This window comes from Python bivittatus, unplaced genomic scaffold (assembly GCF_059951505.1).
Source record: "Python bivittatus isolate LINGU-HERP-01145 unplaced genomic scaffold, Pbiv_v1 ctg000080_np1212, whole genome shotgun sequence".
Taxonomy (NCBI): Eukaryota; Metazoa; Chordata; class Lepidosauria; order Squamata; family Pythonidae; genus Python; species Python bivittatus.
In genome coordinates, this window is record NW_028277035.1 from 87,510,706 (window position 1) to 87,529,898 (window position 19,193).

General features: G+C 43.9%; 1 protein-coding gene across 3 annotated transcripts; it reads right to left on the minus strand.

Annotated features, from left to right (window-relative positions):
* Positions 1–1,220: 1,220 nt before the first annotated feature.
* ZNF692 (zinc finger protein 692) lies at positions 1,221–18,706 on the minus strand. Of its 3 annotated transcripts, none has more exons than XM_025174215.2 (11): positions 18,161–18,706; positions 17,021–17,460; positions 16,277–16,308; positions 15,568–16,089; positions 14,692–14,740; positions 11,844–11,981; positions 10,710–10,772; positions 9,806–9,884; positions 8,150–8,264; positions 6,811–6,910; positions 1,221–3,387 (listed from the first exon to the last, which is right to left on the minus strand). In XM_025174215.2, the coding sequence occupies exons 2-11, from the start codon at positions 17,209–17,211 to the stop codon at positions 3,069–3,071; spliced, it is 1,608 nt and encodes a 535-aa protein (XP_025029983.1). In that variant the 5' UTR covers positions 17,212–17,460; positions 18,161–18,706; the 3' UTR covers positions 1,221–3,068. The 3 variants fall into 3 exon arrangements, with proteins under 3 accessions (XP_025029983.1, XP_025029982.1, XP_025029981.1); XM_025174214.2 differs by having other exon boundaries at positions 14,692–14,743; positions 17,021–17,433; positions 18,161–18,704; XM_025174213.2 differs by having other exon boundaries at positions 14,692–14,743; positions 18,161–18,704.
* Positions 18,707–19,193: the final 487 nt, after the last annotated feature.

A 19,193-nucleotide genomic window follows, 5' to 3' on the forward strand; every position in this document is an offset into this window, starting at 1 on the left:
GTCACTTTTGCTGGTTTCTTTATAAATACAGAAGTGATGAATTATAGAAGGTGAAGTATGTTAGACTCAATAATGTTTAGTTTTTGTCCTTGCTCTGCCTATTTGGGGAACCTAATTAAGAATTAAAATTAAGTTAAATCAATTAAATGCAATTAAAATTTGGACCCATGTCAGGTGCTGGACCTGGGCATGGGACAGAGATGGTATTGGTCACTTTGATCGATGACCTGTACCTGGGCAAGGGTAGTGCACCATGTTATCTTTATGGACTGGCTGTGGGGACCGGAGGCCCTGTTTTATGATGGTTCTGCTCCTTCCACAGCCATCAGTTCCAGTCAGTGGTGGTAGTGGTGGGGGGAGATTGGCACCATGGTTGCTCCCTTATGGGGCTGGTTCTTTCCCCCTTGTACATCTTCTACATGAAGCTGCTGGGGGAGGTCATTCAACAGTTTGGGGTCTAGTATCATCAATATGCTGATGATAACCAACTATACGTTGTGATACCCAGGGTGGGCTGAAGACGCTGGTAATGTCCTGTCCTGGTGCCAGGAGGTTGTGGGGGTCTGGATGGCAGAGCTGACTTAAACTCAACTCCAGCAAGATGGAACTACTGTTTATACGCTGGAGTTTCCCTACACCTCCTATTTTGCCTGTGGATGGAATTGCACTGCCCATGACGAAGCAAGTGTGCGACTTTAGGGTCTTCCTGTACTTATGGGTCCTGTGGGGTCAGCAGATGGAGGTCACGGCCAGAGATGCCTTTGTCCAGCTCCAGCTTATCACCTTATTTGGGACAAGAGGACCTGACTACTCTAGAGGACCTCATGCTCTACGTGGGGCTGGCTTTAAAGACAGTAAAACAAGCTGTGGGTTTATAAACCAAAGGGTTGGGTTCAAGGAGGAAAATGTCAGAAGCAAACAAGCCAAATTTTGGCTTAGCACAATGTATGAACCCAGCTTAAGCACTGCATAATGCAGTCACGGTGGCTTGTAGTCAGCAAAGGAGCCCCTTTTTAAGAGCATTCCGTCATATCTCAGAAGAGTTTTCCTGCCAATGAAAAAATAGTTGGATCTTAAAATGTGGTTATCACGTGACATGTGACTGGTTGTTTTATTTTTCATCTTCCTCTTTTTCATTTTTTTCTTGTACTTCTATAAAACTTCTTAACATAAATAAATATATAGTGATTTAATACTAGACACTTAAAACAAGCCGGTAACTAAATATGGACCCAAACGTTAGTTTATTTGCAAATATCTCCCTCTGTTTTGATTCTTATAGGGGAAGATCCTTTTATTTGTTTCCAACTTTCCACCTAATTTAGAGATTTAAAGATTTCACACCCATCTCCAAAATAAATTAAAAGCAGCAGCAACAATCACCTTTTGGCACTGCAAAATTTAGGAATTCAGAATTTTAGTATTTGTAGCAAACTGAATTTCCTAAGAACCTCAGCTTCCTTATCAAAGATAACGCAACTTTTTAATCTTCACTAGGATTACAAGGCATAGTGCCTACGCAATGTCTGACATCTCCATCTCAAGGGAAGCTGCTACAAAAGGTAGGAGCTCTTATTTTGCATAGCTCCTCCCCCTTCTCTTCCATGAATTAGTAGAAGTAAAATAAATTCGGCGAAACGGCAAAGTGCTTGTCAAAATAAAATAGATTCAGTAAATTTGTTTTTTTGACATCACAACTTGGTTTTAACCCTTTGATCAACATTTATTTGTTTCCAGAAACATGAACACAGGTGTATGGGCTGAGAACTCTTGGTGTGAAGTCTCACTACTGCTGTCTGGTAAAAACCTCCTTGGTCTTAGATCTAGACAGGCATACCTCGTTTTATTGCGCTTTGCAGATATGGCAGGTTTTTTTTTTTTTTTTTACAAATTGAAGGTTTGTGGTAACCCTGCATTGAGCAAGTCAATCAGATGATGATTAGCATTTTTTAGCGATAAAGAGTTTTTAAATTAAGGTATGTACATTTTTTTTAGACATAATGCTATTGGACACTTAATAGACCACAGGATAGCATAAACATAACTTTTATATGTACTGGGAAACCAAAAAATTTGTGTGATTTGCTCTATTGTGGTATTTGCTTTATTGCAGCGGTCTGGAACCAAACCCGCCATATCTCCGAGGTATGCCTGTACATTTCTAGGACTCCAGCATATATGGGTTTGGCATGTATAGGCTTGGCATAAAACTGGGAATAACTCTCCAAAAACTTGTGAAATGAAAGCAAAGATAATGTACTTATATACTAGATACACTGGAGCATGTTTCCCAAACTTATGAAAGCTGAGACTTTTTTAAAAAATGAGGCTGAGAGGAATCATTCGCTCAGAGTCCACATGAGGCGCACTCAGAGCAGGACCTCATACAGAGCAGTAGCGGAGGAATTCCTTTAATGGCAGGAGATGTACGTGTGGCAGAGATGGCACCGTTACAAGGGAATGCTCAGAGCCCTGCAATAACAGCCTTTCAATACATTTATTTCTCTCAACATCCTAGGAATGAGTCAAGAGAAATATATTAGACATATGAGCTTTCCTAAGCCAGGTATACGTGTCTTTTGTGCCTCCTGAAAAAGGAGAATCTGGATCAGGGGATAAGCTTGAAGTCCTTATCACAAAATGTTTTGTTTTTCAATGTTTATATAATCCTGAGAGTATGAAGTAAGCTGCCTTGTAATGGTCACCCAACACCACTCACCGGCCTCATTCGCGAAATAGGAGAGACCGGCTATGTAGGCAGAGCAAATTACGCCAGAGTACTTTTGTCCCCCCATAGACAGAAGGAAAACACATCAAACTGGCTGTCAGGACGTGCCCCGCCTCTAGACGTTCTGGAGCCAGGCAAGGCAGAACCCAAGATTGTCCTTTTATTCCAGAAGTGAGCCCAGAGGAGCTGAGCTGAAAGAATGTGAGTGGTGGGACCTTGCTTTAGAGGTAGGGCCCATCTGTCTTTGCTGATATGGCAACCTTGCTGACGTAATGCAGCTGGCCTGCAGGAAATGCCAGGAATTCTCTCTGCTGCTGTTGTTCTCGTTCTGCTCAGTCCGTTACTCAATGATGACGGTAATGGCAAGGGCTGGGGGCTCCACCCTTTTCCCCATGTCACATGGCTGACTCTGAACTGGGTTGGCCATCTGCTCTGTTGCAAGTGGGGAGCTCAGAGGGGGAGGCTCCTGTGCTGGTGGGGGAGGCCCAGGGGCTCCCTCAGGATGGCTCTTACTCTTGTGCGCAGTGACATTGTCCTTCTTCTCAAACTTCTTGCCACAGAGGTCACAGGAGAACTGGTAGAAGGAGTCAGCATCGTGCTTTTTCATGTGCCAGTTCAAGGACGCTTTTTGGCGGCAGGTGAAACCGCAGATCTCACACCTAGGCAAAAAGGAAAGGGGATCACCAAGAGGGCTGCCAGAAACAGGTGATAAAGTCAGCTTTGGCTCTCCCCATCACCCTCCCCCCAAGAGAGAGGGGTTGTCTTTGTACGACAGGGTTGAGCAATTCTTTTGCTGACTCTGGCTAAAGGACTAAGTTGGTGAAGCACAGTAGACAATCAACACAACGTAAGATTGCCTGGGTTGCATCAGTTCCAATATCTCTGCTCCTTCTGTGGAAGATTGTTGGCTGTCTTTAAAAACCGTTAAGAGAAAATCAGAGCTTGAGCCACCATAAATATATACATTGGGGTGGGACTTAATTCCCCCATGCCCTCTCTGCAGTGTTTCATCCCTCTGTGTGCCTACATGGAGAGGGGATGAAAAGAAAAGTGCAGAAAGTCTCTCTAAAGCAGTGTTTTTCAACCTTGGCAATTTTAAGATGTGTGGACTTCAACTTCATGCTGGCTGGGGATGAAACTCCAACTCAGCATAGCCTATATCAGTGTTTCTCAACCTTGGCAACTTTAAGTTGTGTGGACTTCAACTCCCAGAATTCCCCAGCCAGCATGGCTGGCTGGGGAATTCTGGGAGTTGGAGTCCACACATCTTAAAGTTGCCAAGGTTGAAAAACACTGCTCTAAACAAAACCTGTTTTTGCTGGGCTGTTCTAGGCTCTCATCTCTATGTCCAGCGGTTGAAACCAGGACCAATTTCATATTAGCTCTCTCAGACAACACATTCATGCAACATTCCAGGGCTGTTTCTTTAAAGCTGACTCTGTGCTGCTCCAGGATTGACTGGGTTTCTGAATTTACATAACATGCAACTCTACTCTTGACCCAACAAACCTGTCATGCAAATGCTATAAAGCCGCTATGCAGGGACCTTATTTGTCTTGGATTAGCAGTGCCTGGGAAGAAATATCTTTCTGCACTCTTTTCAAAGTTTTCTATTATCCTTTATGGTTCCCCCCTTTGCATACTGTACTAGAACTTGGGAACAGCCAATTCAATTCAAGGTGGGCAACCTGAACTCTTTCTAGGAACTTCAGAGCATTCTCTGACCCCACACCATAAATGTTGTTGGTACAACTGCTAACAACTGGTAGCCTAATTTTGAGACTTAAGTACAAAGAAACTGTAGCCTACACAGGCTTAAAATATTTAGTTTTATTTACTTGTGCCTTCAAGTCAATACTGACTCCTGGTGACTGCCTGGACTGGTCCCTGCAATTTTCTTGGCAAGATTTTCAGCTGTGGTTTGCCCTGGCCTCCTCCTTCTTCCTAGGGCAGGGAGAGAGGGACTGGCCCAAGATCACCCAACTGGCTTCGGGCCTAAGGTGGAACTAAAACTCACAGTCTTCCAGTTTCTAGCCTAGTGCCTTAACCACTACACCAAACTGGCTCCCTTTAAAATATTTAAAACACAAACAAATTGATAAAGAGATTCTCCAAAAAAAAAAAAAAAGACTCAGAAGGAAAAAAAGGAAAATCCCAGCTGATGGCTTCTGTTCACTGTGCCTTGTGCCTGGTTTAACAAAGATGGTTGATCAATTGTCTTTTTCTGAGAGGTATCCTGACACTTCTCTGGCATAGCTGTTTGGCATTCTGCCACCCCCACCTCGCTTCTTGGGGGAGGCCTCATCCGGCATCCTCCCCCTTAGCACCACCATGTGAGGCAAGTAGGGGATCTCACAGCTTTGGTGTCTGACTGTTGAAAACAATACCACCAACAACACAACTAACTCTATAATGCCATCTCTGGGCCCTTGTAATCTGGAGGCATTTGACTAGGGAAATTAACCCCCTTTCCTCTGGAGCAGTTGCAACAAAAGTATAACGTATTATTTAAAAGTGAACTTTATTAAAAATAATAATAATAATAATAAGGAAGATATAAAACTTCCTTTTTAACCTTAGGTAAGCAAATGGAAAGCCAGTTATGGCTGACTGAAATTAGGCATTCAGAGGTGTTCTGTGGCTCCAGCAGCCCAAGATGAAACAAAATGTAAGAACTGAGTTGTGTACCAAGAAACTGAGATAAAAAATATCAGAGACAATTAACCAGAGACAATCCAACAGACATAGCACACACCTTAAGGTAAATCTAGACCTCGCTGCAGTTTCTTAGCTCCTGCAAACAATGTCCTGGTTGTATTACGTGGGCGTTCCCTGCCTCTTGGATACTGCAATCTTATATCAGACACTGAAGCAATTCTACCTTCACTCCATTTCCCTTCGCCTTGGTGCAGTCCTCCCAGCTTGCTCCTTAAAATGAGCCCTTTCCTCTCCATAAACCTGGAGTGCAACTCACTGTTTCCAGAGGGGAGAACATTCTCTGGACTTTCTACTAACCCCCATTCCAAGGCTGCCTCCACTTCTCCAAAGAAATGCTCTGGTCCTCTTTTCCAGGTGAACTCCCTGCAGCCTATTCTCAAAACTCCCCACAATCTTCCTGCCTTTACCATTTCCTTGATGCTAACCAGCAAAGAAGGGGCCAGGAGAATGTCCTTTGTGGCTTGCCCAAGCAAGCTTCTCCTTCCCTTCCATCTCCTGAAGCTTGGTTTAAAAAAAAAAAGAAATTTTGTCTCTCTTTGGTGAGGGGCTTTGGAGGGACCATGGAGGGGCTTTGGTTAACCTGCCTTTGCAGATGTGCTGCAAGGCAAGTTTTACTGGGGAAGTAAAGATGTCGATTCCCTGTCTGGAACTTCAGTCAGCATGGAAGAGGGTTTGCTTTCTATTCATAAGAGAACCCTATAAAGTGGGATTGGGAAAGCCGTCTGCTTAATGCTTTACTGGGAAGGCTTCTTGGTTGGCGACGGTGAGAAGCAGGAGGTTGGACTTGATGCCACTATGTAGGACAGACAGGCAGAAGGCTGGCAGAGCGCATCCATGAACACCAACTAGCAGTCAGGAGACATGATGAAAACTCCTTAATCTCACAACACATGGACAGACTTAACCATAGCTTCAACTGGGAAAATGTCAGCATCTTAGACCAAGCTCAATCCAAAAATGTGAGGGAATTCCTGGAAGCTTGGTATTCAGACAAGGCAGCCATCAACAGGCACATAGAGATAAACAGCATCTACACACTATTCAAGAGACAATAGAAAGGAAAAGACCAGAACATCTCCTCACCAGCAATCATCACCCAGATTAACACCAAGATAATCATCAGACATATAATCAAGCAGTAAAAAATACCCTAATCAAGGAATTACCAGGAAAAACAAAAAACACCAACACTGGCAGGGCATGCCACTGTATATAAATGGAGAGCAAACCTCATCCCATTCTAGCACTGAAGATGTTATTTAGCTGGGTAACAAAACATTTGCAAGAAAACAACTAAGCTCAGAGAACCCCCAGGACTCCATAGGACATCTCTGCCATAGGAAAGCATTGTGGGGCATACTCACTGTAGGGGTTTTTCCCCAGTGTGGATCCGCCTGTGGATTATCAAATTACTGCTCGTTCGGAAGGAGCGGGCACAAAACTCACATATGTAATCCCTTTTATCTGCAAGTAAGGGCAAAGCAGGTCATTGGCCAGCTTGATCCTAAAAGCATAAACTCCATTATAGATACAGGCAACCTATAAATCCTTTCCCCCAATACCACAATCAGGGCTGGTCCAAGACATGTTGATGCTTGAGAGCAAATAATAAGATCCTTCTCCTTGCTCCTCCTTCTCCATTCCAGGCTCAAAAGTGACTAGACAGGTTGCTGAATCTGATTTCTGTGCTGGTGATAGGGCAGTGCCCTAATGAAATCTATTTCTAAACAGTTCACAAGCAACTTAATTAACAAATAATTAACAATTTGCAAGCAAAAAACAATGCAAAAACACACCAACAACCCCCCCAACCCTCAGACAAAGTTGATTTTGTCCATGGAAGAATAAGTTGGGTTCAAGTCAGAAAAGAGGAAAAGAGAAGGAAGGAGTCGTAGGAAATAGTGGCAGTGGGGTGAGGTGGGTCCAGAGGGGATGTTCTGCCTCTGCTCATAGTGTGGGTTTTGCCTTTGTTGGTGTGATTTGATGTATCTAACTGCTTGTTTTGATGTGGCACCATGTCCTTTGTGGGTGTTTCTCTGATCAGCCCTTGAAAAGGTACCTGTAGCTTTCCACAGTAAAAAAAATTAAAATCTGGACTATAAAAGGGGGATTCTCTCCAAATTAATATACCATGTTAATTTTGAAAGTGTATTATACACTGCTTCATCATGAGACTCTAGATAGAATTGCTGGATATTTTTTTTTGGCAGAGTTTGCTAAATCATGGATCAGGATAATAAAGCACAATTACTGTGGCCACATGATATGCTATACCATCCAAAATCAGCTATACAAGGGATTGATGATGGTCTTCTTCCTACAACCCCTGGCTTCTCACCACATGCTGAAGGACAGATGACTCATAATTATGGCCTGCTTTAACCACTGTGTCTCCTGAACATCCTCAGGGTAATTCCTTTTTACCACCTACTGTCCTTTTGTACCATCAAACTGTTTTATAAGGTACAACAACCTGTCAAAAGCCGCCAAACAACTTTTGTGGCTGGGGAAGAATTAGAACCTATCCAAGTCCAACAATTACCCTTGGAGAATGGACAACCTGGTGGCCTCCAGATGCTCTGGAGCACAACTCCCAGAATACCCTGATCATTGGTTAGACAGGCTGCAAGAACAATGAGAACTGTAGTTCAAAACATCTAGCGGGCACCAGGTGGATGAAAGAGTCATTGTTGGACTGCTCACCACTGTGCAGTTTCTCGTGCTCCTTGAGATGTTTCTTGAAGTTGAAGGACTTGCCACAGCTGGGATCAGAGCAGGTAAAGGTCTTTTGGTGAACATGCTGGTATTTCTTATGGTGCTGGAAGAAAAAAAACAGTGCAGAGAGAATATAAAGCTCTAAAATCTGCATCACTCCTTAGTTTACATAATCCAAAGAGGGTTTTTTTTTAGTAGTATATTGCCTACACAATGATGACTAACTGGACCGTGTGTACCTCCTATTTCTCTGAATGATTCTTCTAAAGTAAAGGTGGAACCTTCTCCTGGTACAAATGCTAAGATTTGTGGTTTTCTATTAACTTCGGCCCTTCTGGTCCAGCCAGATGCCAACAAACAGGGCATTATAGAAAGTGTCACTTGACTCTAAAATACTGACACAGAAATTTAAATGAAACATAGAAGTTCTGTTGGTCACTTGTATGCACCCCACATCAAATCACAAGAACAAACTTCTATGTTTCTCATGGGTGTGTAGCCACTGAGTGGGAATGTGCATGTGTAAGTAGATGTTCATGGAAATGTTCAGTTGAAAACTAGAAGATGCATTCATAGGTAGCCATATGAAGACACCATTCTTCAGCTAAACTGTTTGGTCTTCTCTCATTAATGTTGCCTTTATCCAACAGCTGCATCTGTTTTTACTTCTGTTGGTAATCCTAGCAGTCCAGTTCAGAATTTCACAGGATCCCTTCAAACACGTTGTCACTAACTAGCTATGGATTTATTTCTATAATATTTGCAGAATATTATACACTGCTTCATCATGAGACTCTAGATGCTGTACAACAAAGTTGAAATGACAAGAACACCAGATTAAAACAAAGCAATATGTACACGCCAAGATAAACACCTACAATCAATTAATTAGGGCAAAAGCATGGTAAAATGAAAAAGTTTTAATCTCTTTGCAGGATGCAAGGAGGAAGGATGTGCACATACCTTTGGGAGAAGCATTTTGGTGTGCCATCTAGCACAAGTCCCATGTGCGTCCCATGGGGGTGGGCACTCTCAGCAAGCCTTGTGATGTTTGGACCAGATGGACAGAATTTATTTTGGAAAGATTATGGCTAATGTAACCTGGTGCTACATGTATAAGCTTTGGAGGTAATAGCCAGCACTTTGAATTGGGTGCAGAAGCTTACTGGTAAATGGTGCCGCAACTGCAGAATCAGTGTTATTGCGCAATGGTGGAGTGTTCCATCAGCACTTTGACAACTGCATTCTGGACCAAGTGCAGCTTCTGAGTCATTTCTATTGCCTACCCCTTAGAGTGTGCTGCAGGAGTCCAACATGTGATGATCAAGGCATAAGCTACCATCACCGGGGCATCCTAGTCCAGGTAGGGTTGCAACTGGTGCGCCAGCTGCATTTGGGCAAAAACAGGCAATAATTGGCTGCTATCAGCATATTGGTGATAGTTCATGCCAAACTGATGGATGACCTCCATTATCATTATGAGATGGCACCCTGAATTGGGGATCTGAATTGATGCCCTTGGGACCTCTAGGAGATTATCAAAGCCCACCCACTTTTCAGTGCTGGATGTCACAACACGTCTACCTCCACTCCATCTCCCCACAAAAAGAGATCAGCGACTCCTGCTGTTCCTCCATTACTTACATTCAAGTATTGGCGATTGGAGAAAATTTTCCCACAACCATCGTAGTCGCAGAGGAGAATCTCTCGCTTGGCTGCCTTCCTATGAAGAAAGGCAAAGATGGGAGAGAGAGAAGCCAAAAAGGAAGAGGAAATACGTCAAATCTCCAGGCTGAAGATCCACAACAGAACTGCAGAACTATCTAATACAACTTTTGTGTGCTCTAGCCCAATGCACAGAAGTATTTTATAGACCTCTCTCCCACTCCAAAGTAAACAAGCCTGGATTGTTTAGATTGTTTAGATGGGTCAAAAATAATTTGAACAAAGACAGCTAAATATTACATTTTACTTAACAGCAACCAATGTAATCTTAATCAAATAGATTTGATGGTAAAACAGGTTAATTAACAGTTTTTAGGAACCAGCTTTTCCCAAAATACTTCGCTAGATGTTTTCAGTCTGCAACTCCCCGAAATCCCCATGACTCCAACCGAAAGAAGGCAATTACAATAATCCATTAGGTTTTTAATAACTTTTATATTATTAGGTAAGGTTTCATGTGTATGAATCTTTAATAACTTCTGGCTTTGCTAGTAATCCTGAAAGGCTGTGGTGGGCCTTCTTATCTGCTGTTCTCCTTCTTTGGATGTTGTACTGTTCCTTGGGGTGCAGCTACTTGGTCTTGTTGGCAATGATGTTTTTTATTTAATGTTGCATTCTTTTTGTTGCTGTTGTAAGCTGCTTTGAGCCTTGTTGGACTGAACAGCATATAAACTGTAGTTTGTAAGTAGAATAGACAGACAGACAGACCAACAATCTTAACCAGTCTTGCAGCTTTAACCAACCTATCTAAACTTCCTTAGATTTTCTACTTTTGGCCCAAGTTGGCTGAGGATATCATGAAGAACCATGAACCTGAACTTACCTGATTCTCTTAGGACCAATTTGGGACATGTCTTCATCTCCTGGCTGTGCCTGCTTCTTACAGCTAGAAAGAGAGATTGGGATTGCTTTTCGTGAAAACTGGGCTAAAAATGGCAATAAAAAACATAGAATCAATCAATGACTCAAATCAGTCAAGAATAAGCACAAACATTTCTGCACAAGAGCTTTGGGCTGACAAATATCGGGAAAGCAACTATCTGGAAAACTGGTAGAGAAATGAAGGACCAGAGTAAACCTGTCTAGGACCTTGGATAGTTCAAACCAACTTCATGCTGTAGACTAGCCTGCACGTCTGCTTTGATGGTGCTCTATTCTTTAAGGCAGAGGTGCAAAACCTGGAAACCCAGGGTTGAATGTGGCTCTGAATACCTTGGTATAGTCCAGACTCTTCCTTGATACCACACTCTAATTCTTAAGATGATAATGGGGAAAATTATTAACTAAGTGAAAGGTAATAATATTAACTGTGTTGAATTAATTCAGTGCAATTATATTTTTGAGAGTCAGTCTGGGGTAGTGGTTAAGCTTCAAAGGGCCACAGAGTCCTCAGTCTGAAAAAAAGGGGCAGTATAAAATAAAAATGACTGGTTATATGACATCTTTAGTACCTAATAACTAACAAGACACAGATCTGGGGCATTTCAGATAACCAAATGAGGAGAATGACATTTTCCTTTTATAATGCAGCGTCTTATCGTGACCCTGTTATATCCCACATAGGAGTCAAAGGTTTCCCTATAGGATGACAGCACCTAGTTGAACTTGTCTGTTCTTGAAAAAGCTAAGCAAGGTCAGACCTTGTTAGTGTTTGGATGGGAGACTATCAAGAGACTCCAGGACTATTAATAGAATGGGAAGTTTGTGAAATATCCTAGGAATACGGAGTGCTAAACCACTTCCTGCCTTGATTTGTTTAATTTTAACTGGCCTGTATTTTTAAAATCACGTAGCTTGAGTGTTCATTTGAGATGTTCTATTCCATAAGTTACCTGGTGGGAGTTGCATATGAAGTGGTATACAAATGATTAAATAAAGAAATGACTTTGTTGTTGGACTCTCATGTATCCACATTGAACTGGACTCTGCTGCATTTAAAATCTTCTAAATTCCTTACCTATCCAAGGAAGGCTGATAATTTTCATCTTGCAGGTCATCCATGTACATCATATTATCTTCTGTGAAATCTTCTCCTTCCTCCTCCTCTGGTGGGTCAGACACTGATTCAGGTGTCTCCTCTGGTGGAGTTAAAGTCCTGAAGAAAGTACAAAAAATGAAAGGCTGAGATTCAGGTCACAAAGATCCTTCATCCTGGATGAATCTCGGCTTGTTTAGTTTAGTACATTCCCTCCTTTTCAGCTGATGTGGCTAGTGGTGAAAAATGCTAGGAGTTGTAAATCAGTGTAGTTCCTCACACTGTTTTAACTAGAGATCTGAAGCAGCTTTCCCCTAGTGGTCATCCTCCAGATGTGTGGACTTCAATTCTCAGAATTTCCCTGCCAGCATGTGGCTACTGCTGAACATTCTGGGAAATCACACATCTGGAGAACACAAAGTTGGGGAAGGCTGAGCTAAAGACTAAACCTGGAATCCTTCTGTGCAGCTGGTCAGAGATGCTGGGAGCTGTAGTTCAGCAATACCTGGAGGACTAGTTTTTCATTTCTTGCACTAGCTTTTGAGGCAATTAGAACAATCATTAGGATAGTTGCACTCCTACCTTCCCCCATGGGTGGTAAATGGGACAGAGAGTCTGGTAGAACTCAAGTCCTGCTATACTGTCTCATTGTGGCAAGGGGTGGTGTGTCTGTGTGTGTTCCTGGGAAGGATGAGCAAGAACACTGAAACTATATGCCAAGAGTATATATACTCAATAGATACCCGTGACATGAAGGTCATGCTAGCTTCCTGCTAAAGCAAGCGGGCATTTATATTAGGCAGCAACGATATGGTAAGATGCTGAAGGCAGATGATCACGTTAGTGACAATGGCAAAGGCGTAATTTCATACTGCATGGGAGAAGGCAATGGTGAACTACTCCTGTCTTCTACCAAAAAAATCACATGGGTAGCAAGATAAAGTCACTGATGGTGGGTCTCTCAGGTCAGATGGCACTCAATATATTACTGAGAAAGAGCTGACGATCTTTCTGAGTACTAATGGTGTTTATGATGCGGCTACATTAAAGCCTTCAGGACATCTAGTTGTTGATGTTGCCATACAGAAAAAGAAAATCTGAAGTTGCAAAGAGAGAGTTACAGTGAGAACATGGAACATAAGAAGCATGAACATGGAAAAGCTCAATAAAGTGAACAATGAAAGAAACTGACTACACATTGACATCAGCAATTTGAAATGAACTGAAATTGGACACTTTCAGTCAGAAGATTACACTGCTTACCACTCAGAACGTGAAAAACAAAGAAGGCCTGATATGGCTTTCCGAGTCAGGAAGGATATAGCAAGAACAGTACTTGGGTGCAGTGCAGTCAATGATCAAATAATATCACTGAATGTCAGAACAAATGGTGGAAATTGCCAAGAAGAGAAGAGAAGCCAAAACCAGGAAAGACAAAGATCTCAGGAAGGAATTTAACAAAGAATTTTAGATTGCTGTTAGAAGAGGCATGAAGCCATATTACAATGACATCTGTAAGACGTTGAAAATGGAAAGAGACACAAAAAAACAAGGGAAGTCTTTCAAAATATCTCCAAACTGAGGAGGTTCCAAATCTGTAAGACGTTGAAAATGGAAACAGACACAGAAAACAAGGAAAGTCTTTCAAAAGATCTCCAAACTGAGGAGGTTCCAATCTTGAACTGGTACACTAAAGGACACCTATGGACAATTAGTAACTGATTCAAAGACCAAATTAAGATGGAAGAAGTATACTGAAATTTTGTACAGCAGAGATGTGAACATCCAAGATACCTTATTATAAAAGATCAGCACTCAAGTCATTATCAAGTTAGAAGGCTACAGGAAGTGATGGAGTATCTATAGAAATATAGAATGCAAGAAAAGAATCAGTTCCAAACTATGCCAGCAAATCTGAAGAACAACACAGTGGCAACAGATTGGAGGGGGTCAGTCTTCATACCAATACCAAAGAAAGGAGACTTAACAGAGTGTGCAAACTATTGTACAGTGTCCTTAATTTCAAACGCTAGCAAAATAACGCTGAGGAACATCCAATGCAGATTAGAGCCCTACATGGAAAGGGGAAAGGCCAGATGTTTAACCTGTCTTTAGAAAAGGCCGAGGAACATGAGGCATTATTGGTGATGCATGCTGGATAATTGAGAAAGCCAAAGAATACGAAAAAGAAGTCAATATTCTTTAATATTTTGGACACATTGTGTGAAGACCCAGCTCTCTGGAAAAGGCTGTAATGCTGGGGAGGGTGGAAGGAAAGAGAAGAAGAGGACGACCAGCAGCAAGGGGATGGACCAATTACTGTAGTGATGATGCACCATTGGAATTTCTGAAGGACCAGACTGAGGACTGATCATCCTGGAAAGGTGTATTTATGTGGTTGCTAAAAGTTGACACCAACTAGATAGCACATCATCAGTCAATCAATCAATCAATCAATCAATCAATCAATCAATCATTAAAGATGCTCAGATCCCAATCATTTAAGGACATCAGTAAGAAAATTTCAGGTATTCTGCTAAATTACACACACACACACACACACACACACACACACAGAGGAAAACCAGGAATGGATTTTTGTATAGGATGGTGATCTCCCTTCAGTACTGAGGCTCAGAACAAATTCCTGGGATCATTATTCTTCCTGAATACGTCTTTCCAATACTCTTTTGCACCAGGTTTCTTTGGCAAATGTCAGTGTTATAAAAGACAATGTCAATGTTGTAAACCTGAAAGCTGTTCGCCCTTGGTATATAGCAAGCAAGGTCCATTTGAACCCTGCTGTGATGGTATGAGAGAAGAAATATACCTTTCGGGCCCTGGAGGTTCAGTGCTACCTGGAATCTCATCTGGTGCAGCTGCTGGAAGAGAAAACACCGCAGTGTCAGACTGAGAGAACAGGATCAGCAAAACTGCAGTCTTTATAAAGCAGTCAGTTAAGAGGAACTTGGCTGCTGAAGCTCAGCAGTGGGCATAAAATCACTCCCATGACCATTTCCCTGTTTCCTTCCCTCCCTCCCTCCCTTCCTAAAAAGTACAGGCACCTACTGGGTTTGTTTTCAATACTCTCTTGCCTGGTTAGCACTGGTGAGTAAGAATCACCTCTAGGGGATCAGGCAGAGATGCTTTTGAAAACTGCACATGACTTCCTTTCTTTCTTATTCCTCCAGAATATACGTTTTGGTGGGTGAAGGCTAATGAGCTTTGACAGATTAGTATTCCCTATAAATGCATTTGTTAGGTTCTTTATTCAAGAGCAATGACATCCCTTCCGCTCTCAATATATCCCACACTTCCAACTTTAGGATGCCTTTCTTTTTCAAAACGCATGTTTCTTGCCTTCATTGTTGTGAACACTGGTGTCTTAATTTTAGGGAGGGGGAGAAAGATCCACCTTCCTCACTGGTATTTTGCAGGGTTTTCTCTTTCTTAGTAGTTTTGGGCTGGACATGAAGTAAAAGTGTTATTGACATGTTGATCTAGGCTCAAAACCTTCAAGTAAGCTTCTACACACAGCCCAGATATCCCATAAGGAAAACCCCACCCTTGCCCACTTCTGCCCCGTAGCCCCCCTCCCGCTTTGGGTACCCTGCCAATCTGCCCCCTTCCCAACACAAGTCTAGCCTTGCTGCCTCCCAGCTCTGTCGAAGTGGGACCTCTGGCCTCCCTCAGCCCCTTCCCTCACCTGTCTCATCCGAGTTTGCGCCGCTCAGCAATTCTGCCTCCTTCTCCAAACCTGCGCCACTAGCAGGAGACATGCATGCGGTCTTCTCTCTGTCCTCACCGCCCTCCTCGTCCTCTTGGGAAGAGGGCTCTGCCTCGTCCACAGGACAGGGCGAGCTGGCAGCAAGTGCTAATGAAATGGCGTGGGCCGCTGCTGCCCTGCGAAGGGAGCGCCGGCGTCTGGTGACTGGGGAGGGTGGAGGGCTGGGTCTGGAACTGACTGCTTCCTCCTCCTGCTCTTGCCTGGCCCCAGAGGCTGCTTGGCAGAAGGATGGCAGGCCGATCTTTGGGGCAGGGGGACTCCAGGTGAAGGTATGGCCAGCCAGACACTCCCACACCAGCTGGTTGGAGACTCTCTCCTGCTCCAGCAACGCGGGCTTCACATTAGGGATGAAGCCACATTCCTGGCTGTGATTGTGAGAAAGGACAACCAGACGCTGCAATGCCTCGGAAGGAAGAGGGCCAGCACTGGAGCTGTCTGATCCTGAAGAAAGAGGGAGAGAAGAAAAGAGGCCCAGCTTTAATGGGGAAGCAAAACTTCCGTGTGAAATCCCTCACTCCAAGTTCTGAGCCTTATTTTTGATCTTAAAGGTAGGAATTGAAATTCTGTCCCCAGGAACTATGAATAAAAGGCTTCTCATGGACTACGGAGAATCCATAAGGGTGTTTACCTGTTTTCAATACTGAGGCATGTGAACTGTACCTGCAAAAGAAAGAGAAGAGGTAGTAGAGTGAGCAGATGGAACATATGTGCCCACACATGAATAATAATAATATCTAAACTACATCCAGCATACTGTACAAGGTAATTTTAATAATAAAAAGAAGCAGCACCAGACCTTTCAAACAGAGCTTCTCAAGTTTGGAACTTCCATGGGTATGGACTTCCGTTGTCAGAATTCTGAGCAGTAGCTATATGACCTGTGGAATTCTGGGAGTTGAAGTCCACACATCTGACAGTTGCCCTCTGACGGTTCGAGAAACACTGCACTATTACACCAAACCTCTCCTACTCTTTCTGCTAGCTTCTTTTTTAAGCTTCTCCCAGCCAATTAAAGGAGACTAGATTAGGCCGGAATCAGAACAGGGAGAAGGGTGTCAGAATATCCCATGTCATGGCTGATGGGAGTGACACATTCTCTGTGAGAAGGAAGCCAGCCTGCTTATTAATACGCCATTTCGTTTTCTACACAGTGAAATCTCAGCTTGATACTCTCTTTCTCAAAAATAGCAGCAAAGTTGCATCTCTCAAGAACATTTGCCCAAAACCAACCAGTTCGACCTCTCATTAAATTGGCATGAGACATGTCATGTAACCATTAGCTTAAATTCATAGCAGTTTAACGTTGGATGCTCAGTTAATATTTGGACAAAAACAACAGAGGTAGAAATGGTCTTCATGCACAAAGTCTCACCTGTCAAGCAGATACTTGGCCAGCTGGGAATGCAGGGAAAAACCCAGCTGCTCTTTGAGCTGACACCACTGCTCCAGGTGGCTTCCAATGCGGATACGGCACTTGCTGCGTCGGGCATCCAACTCTTTGCGTTTCTGCTTGCGGATAATCTCGGAGGCCCGCTGGCGACCCTGGCGCCCATGCTCCATCATCGCACTGAACCGGACAGACTGGCAGATTAGAAATCTGCACAGAACAGCAACTGGATCATAAGTACATTACATGCCAACGAAGTGAGATTTGTCTCCAGCCATTGTCGAAAGATCCGGTGGCTCTGGCCAGCGTGGACGGCTCTGCCTTCTGCTTCAGGGGTTGTAGATATCCCAGCTAACCTCCATTCTCCAGCATCAGAGGACTGTAGATGGCACCACTGCCTAGAAGGAGGGGACCAATGGGCAGCGCTAAGCGGAGGAAGAGGACAAGATGTTACCCCATGTTCCTGGCCACACATAAACACCAAGATGTCTGTTCCATATTGTAGACCCAAACAGGATTTTATCACTGTAACAGTTCTTGTAAACTGATTTAAGAGCACCCCATGCTCCTGGAAGAGAACTATTTATACTATCACTTTATAAAACATGTTCCTACTTGGGTGCACATATATTTATAAAATTCATTTGGACCTTTCCAAGCAAAATGGAAACCTTTGGGGTCCAGGTGCTAGACAGACAGGGCAGCAAGAGTGAATATTTGTCCAAAGTCACCAGTATCACCTCCATAAACTTATCTGCCCCTTTTTTTGCAAGGCAGACGCATCTTCAAGAAATGCCTAATAATCATCATCAGCAGCCTCTGGCATGACTGCGAGTCTCCAGAACAAGAGGCAAGAAGATGAGGATGAAAGGAATGCTCCAGGGCATAGTGGAAAAGCCTCAGAGTCTACAGTTTCTAATAGCCTTAAGATAAAGCAGGCATGATATTAACATAACTAGAGACGTGAGTTTTTCATTTATCGAGGACCACGTTCCACTGAACCCAGTGATTCTTTTAGGTTTGCACCGTCAGGGGTATATTTAACTCGGGAATTAGATCAGCGTAGTTAAACCTGCGATCCTAATCAGGAGAAGAGATTTTTAACTTGCATCAAGAGCTACTAACAGGAGAAATGAGTATCCACTCTGCGCTTGTTCGTATCAAACGTCGGTCATTCGGGTCCTCTCCTCTCGCCTTCCAAGGGGAATCTGGAGCGCGCGCAGAACTGATGGGGGGGGGGGGTGGAAGAGAGAGAAAAGGCGGCAGTTTTTACAAAGGCAAAGCCGGAGACGAGCGAGGATCTTCCGCTTTCCACCTCGTTCCACACGTTTCCATGAATTTACACGCGGCAATCCTACGCTGTCCCACAGGGGGATTTGGCGACGCGCCGACTAGCGAAGAGACTCTCCAGGGCTTGCCAGTGCGGTCGCTCCCCTGCCCGGGAGAGTTTCAAAATGCCCGGCGGGCGGGCGCGTGGCTCATTTGCCGCTGCGCGAGACGAGCGTCCCAGGACCGATCCGAGGTTCGCGCTTACGGCATCCTCGAGGATGTTCGTCCAGCTCCTCAAGGATCAGGTTGCAAACCCCGGATAGACTCGAGAAGCGGCTGCACCGCCGAAGCGGAGATAGTTGCCGCCCGGCTTGGAAACGGCAACGGCACAGGAAGGGGCTGGATCAGCTCTCGGTCGGGGCTGTGCGTGGCTTCCATCGGCGGGCGAATCGGACGAGCAGATCCGGGGTGGAGCGGGGGGAGAAGGGGCAAGAGGAAGAAGGTGGCCCGCCGAAACTTGACTTGCGGGTGCGTGTGTTTAATTATGGGTTGATTTATTCCCCCGGAGAAGCTCAGTCTCCGAAGTACATTTCCACTGGAGGGTCTGATGGCAGCGTTCAACCGCGAGCCCGACCGGAGTGGGAACTTCCGCATCCTGGACTAAGTTCGGATTCTTTGAGTGCTGCAGCTAAAGTGACGGCCACGCGCCCGAAGTTACGGTTTAGAAAGGAGGAAGGGGCTAAAAGTCGGAGCCTTGCAACCAAACGCAGATTTTCCTGATTTCATTGGACGTTTATGTGGATCCAGCAGGGATCTAACCATCAGCCATGGAACAAAAATAGGGATCACATGATTTGTACACTGGGGCCGTACGAAGCCTCCGTGAAAT

Coding starts and splice junctions, on each gene's coding strand:
- ZNF692 (XM_025174214.2), bottom strand. CDS start 17,211: ATGATGGAGCATGGGCGCCAGGGTCGCCAGCGGGCCTCCGAGATTATC. Junction 16,090..16,276: donor TGCCTCAGTATTGAAAACAG/GTAAACACCCTT, acceptor CTCTTTCTTCAG/GATCAGACAGCTCCAGTGCT. Junction 10,773..11,843: donor TATCAGCCTTCCTTGGATAG/GTAAGGAATTTA, acceptor CTCTCTTTCTAG/CTGTAAGAAGCAGGCACAGC.